The 4,681-nt window shown below is 42.8% G+C and overlaps 1 protein-coding gene across 1 annotated transcript in view; it reads left to right on the top strand.

Moving 5' to 3' along the window:
• The first annotated feature begins 2,392 nt into the window (after positions 1-2,392).
• Positions 2,393-4,681, top strand: part of LOC113215429 (uncharacterized oxidoreductase MexAM1_META1p0182-like) — a 17,711-nt gene continuing 15,422 nt past the window's right edge. The window contains exons 1-2 of the mRNA XM_026435059.2: positions 2,393-2,560; positions 3,639-3,778. Coding sequence (XP_026290844.1) covers positions 2,524-2,560; positions 3,639-3,778 — 177 coding nt within the window. The 5' untranslated portion in view covers positions 2,393-2,523. The remainder of the gene's footprint in view (positions 2,561-3,638; positions 3,779-4,681) is intronic.

Raw genomic sequence — 4,681 nt, 5'->3', positions numbered from 1 at the left:
TAATTTGATTCTAATATTCGATCGTTCTCTTCAGCTAATTTCAGAATTCGTTTTGTTCTGACGCTCAACAATTTAATTTCTACAATTTCAACTAAATTTACGACTTTTCTTGGGATTTTCGCGTACTACGTATATTTCAAAACACCAACGCAGCATTTTCAGCTGAGTATTGAAGTACTTTTATATCACCCATGTCTTATCCAAAGCTTGTTTCTGAACAATAACCATTGTTTTCCAATTTTTCTAATTTTTCCGAAAGGACTCGGAAAAATTCCGACTTTTTTCACCTATTTTTTCTTCCGGAAAACTATGAGCCCTACCCCTAACATTTTTTTCTGAAAAAAAAACAAACAAAAACGAATTCTTTTCCAATTTTTCCAGGAAAAAAATCCGACCGGGCGAACCCTACTTTGCCGTAATTAACACTAGAACCGCTGACATTTTCGAATGCCTTGAACCGCGGAAGGGGTCATCTTGACCCCTGCCGCATTTTGCGCGTAAGTGTGAAATTTTGGGAGTAATTATCACTGTGGATGGTCTTGGAAACAAGTATGTGTACGTTAAATGCTTCTTCCTATAATTATTCTGCATGCTCTTCTGAGGTGTTATTTATCTAGATAAAACAGCATTTTCGACGCGTAACGCGGCAGGGCTCATGTTGACCCCTCTGCCGCAGTCCAAGGTTTATCTGTTTCCTTAATTTCAACAAAAATAGTCGTACAGCTTCAGGATTTCGTGTCGATATCTTTGACATCATTTTCCACGATGACAAAAATTTTCAACCCGACGTGAAAAAAATAAAATATAGAAATTATAGACTGAAAATCGAAAAGGGTCAAAATGACCCCTACCGCGTTTTTAGATATATCTTTTCACAACTTCCACAAAAATAGTCGTACAGCTTCGCGATTTTGTGTCGATACATTTGTCATCATTTTACACGATGTCAAAAATCTTCAACCCGACGAGAAAAAAATTAAATACAGAAATTAAAAATCGAAAAGGGTCAAAATGACCCCTGCCGCGGTTCTAATGTTAAGCCCTTTCCGCTATTCAGAAACAATGTGAAAAAGCCATATTCATGCCACAGGAGTTGCCGCTTCTGAACCCCAGGCATTAATTGACGGTTTTTGACTGCGCGACCCTTGTCTTTCAGCAGCGCAGCTTTCACAGCGTTCACCCGGAACTGCTGCCATTTTGGACCATTACTTTGTAGGTGGACCAACTCACCCTGAAACACAAGATTCTATCAGAACACATGTTTTAGTAAAGGTACACACAATGGATTCATGAGAACAAATGTGACCTGCAAGCAAACTTCACTTACAATAAATACACCTGCAGCACAGATATCGATGATTTCCGTCATGAGAGCGAAAAGAAGGCCAGGTTTTTCAAAATGATCAGAGGTTAGGTCATACATATTCATACCTAATTCAAAGTCGGATAATGCTGGATTAATCATTTTCCTAAAGGGTAACACAAAGGAATTAATCGACGACAACTTTATTCAGGGTAAACTTACATTGTTTATTTTACATAATTATCAATCATTAGCAATAAATGAACGTCAGACCACGTCTCGCGTAACAGGCTTCGCGATATCTCACGAAACACTGTTACGCTGCGAAGCTCTTGGTATACATCTACCTAGGCCTGCGGCGCTGACACCCAAATCCAGCAAAAGGCAGAGGCGAAAATAGGCCTTCGGTCCCAAATGTCACAAATTTTGATCACAGTTTTATTTTGACAAGTAACCCCACCGGAGACCACCAAATATCTGAGAAAAAACATTAAAATGTTTGGGGGTCATTTCTGTGTAGAAAACTTCCTGTAGCGCCTAAACGGTTGGAGATAGAGCCAAACGAAAGAAAATTTGGGCCATAAGGTTCTACTTTGTCGAGTGACCGCAAAAGAAATTTTATGAGCTAGAGGGCTGAAAAACAATACAGTTCTTGCTTTGTATGATACATACAGTATAAATAAGAAAAGATAGCAAAAAGAACATGATTCAGATTGGTTAAGACTTCGATTAAATAGAGCGTGGACACGAAAGTGACCGATTCGCGGAGAACTGTTCGCGCAACATTATACAGTTTTGTTTATTATCATGAGTATACAATATTCAACACTGTATTAGGTTTACAGAACCTCCACACCCATGAGCCCATTGTGACTATGCACTCGGATTTCTTTCGAATTTCCACAGTGCACGAAGTGAAACTTTACCTTGACCACTCGTGCACGAAGGCATTCTGAAAGGCAAACCTATACGCGGAACCGTTTCATCCTGCCGTGCACTTATCTCGGGTCAGAAACCGTAGTGACCTTGAGCTTGTTTGAGGCTAGGAGTTGATAGCGCTCCTCGGATAACAAGATGTTTAGCGTTCGCCGCGATGAGGTCATCCTACACCGCCTCTCTTCTTTAGTCGCCCGTCGCACGCCGCGGCCTCAGTTTATCGAGTCCTGCAGGCCAGGCTGTATCATCCCGAGTAGTTTCGGAGCTGCTCCTCACCTTCTGAAATGGAATCCTTGAAGAACAAGGTGGTTGTTATAACAGGTGGGTTTCACATGATGTGTTCGGACATCTGCCGCAGCGTATCTGTAAACCAAAAAAAAACAAAACAAAAAAACAGCTTATAAAGCATTCCGTTCAAGCTAAAATGCAAAAGAATGCGAGGATGAAGAAAACAGAAATCACTATGCTTTTCCGTGGGACTTCCGTTTTCTTGCTCCCTGCATTCTTTTGCATTTCAGCATCACCGAAATGCTTTATTGGCTGAACGATTAGCGAAGCCTGTTATTTCATTGATAATCAAAAAGGTTCGAGTCTGTCTGTGTGTTTGTTTGTAATCGCGATAACTCGACAACGGTTTTAGCTAGATACGTGAATTTTTTTATTGTACCTTTGCATCTTAAAAAGAAAGAACTGTAATAATTTTGAGCTCTCTAGCTCAAAAATTGACGTGTCAAAAAATCCAAAAAAATGAGCCAAAAAAATTTATGGTATATTTTTTCAAGACGTTACTCCTAAAAGTAGAGCCCTTCGGGCCAAAATTTTGACTGTTGGCTCTATCTTTAACTGTTTAGGCGCAATATGGCTACAAAAGGAAATGACCCTAAAACATTTAAATGTTTTTTCTCAGATATTTGATGGTCTCCGGTGCGGTAACTCGTTAAAATAAAACCCCATCGATCAAAATTTGTGACTTTTGGGGCCAAAGACGTATTGACGACTGTACCTTTTGCTCGATTCGGGTGTCAGCGCCGCAGGCCTTGGTAGGTAGATGTATGCCAGGTGCGTGGCAGGGTAATAGTGATTCGTGAGATACCGCGAAGCCTGTTACGCGAGACGTGGTCTGGCGTACGTCTACCTAGTTGTAGTTTAAAATGGATTGCCAAGTACTTTCTGTATGCATGCGTACAAGTGTTTTTGAGTTAGCCTCCTATGGAAAACGAGTTATTTCGCAGGAATATCTTGGGACTTTTCCATTTTCCCTCGAAACGGTCCAAAACTTCCACGGCTTGTTTTAACCATGCATGCACCATGCATTGACATGTCAATCACCTGCCAGCCCTTTCATTGCATTAGCATTCAAATTTTCTGTTAACGTTGCTGTTCCATTTATCTATATCAGGTGCAAGCTCTGGCATTGGCGCAGGAACAGCAGTTTACCTCGCAAAGCAAGGATGCCGGCTGGTCCTTAACGGCAGGAATGAGAAGAACCTTAAGGCAACCGTGCAAGCGTGTGTAGATATCGGACTCAGTCCCGAGCAGGTAAAATGCAGTTGGTCCAAGTTTATCAAACACTGTTTAATATCTCGGCTTTCACATGGCCATAAAAGTAAGATGCTGATCACAAGCAAAAGTTCCTACTGTAAATGGTCTCAATAGGGCGTTTTGGGTAAGCGAAGCAGCGGAAACGGAACGGCCGGGCGGCTGCTGGATCCGTCTCAGCCTGCGAACTGCGCATGCGCAGTAGACTCTGCGCCGCCCCGCCGCCTCTCCCTCTCCCCCGCGCATCAGCAGTAGAGATGAAACGAGCGGTGAACTGGCCGGTCCCGTTTCCGCCGCTCCGCTTGAAGCAGCAGAAACGGAACGGCCGAGCGGCCGCTGGATCCGTTTTAGCCTGCGAACTGCGCATGCGCAGTGGACTCTGCGGCGCCCTGCCGCCTTCCCCTCTCCCCCGCGGATCAACGGCAGAGATGTAACCAGCGGTCAAGGCCAGCGGTGGACTGAGCAGTTATGTTTCTGCCGCTCCGCTTACACGAAATACCCTATTTCCCAAATATCACACTTTTGCCGCAATTTTCTAAGATTGTAACGAGACGTCAAGCAGTGTACTTGCATTTATACAGTGTCGTTGTGCTGGCACGTGTAAGTCTTTGAAATACCGGTCAAGACCTCAGTAAAGCTTTAAAAAATTAAAAAAACGAGGTGAAGTGGTTTTGAAACATTTCAGTGCGTGTACAGTGAATTTCACTTTTTGAGGGTATTCACAGTCGAGGAGGAAATCACTTGCGAAACAGTTCGTACACCTTCCCCCGAAATTGTCGGAAATAAAGGCGAAATAGACCCGATATAGACGCGAAATAGTCGGTGAAATAGTCGCGAAATACCCCTGAAATACTCCGAAATACCGCGAAATACCCTGAAATAATCCGAAATAGGCGAGAAATA

Source organism: Frankliniella occidentalis, unplaced genomic scaffold (assembly GCF_000697945.3).
Source record: "Frankliniella occidentalis isolate FOCC.00 unplaced genomic scaffold, Focc_3.1 Scaffold68, whole genome shotgun sequence".
Lineage (NCBI taxonomy): Eukaryota > Metazoa > Arthropoda > Insecta > Thysanoptera > Thripidae > Frankliniella > Frankliniella occidentalis.
Note: the sequence above shows the minus strand (reverse complement) of the source record. Positions and strands in the feature narration are given on the sequence as shown.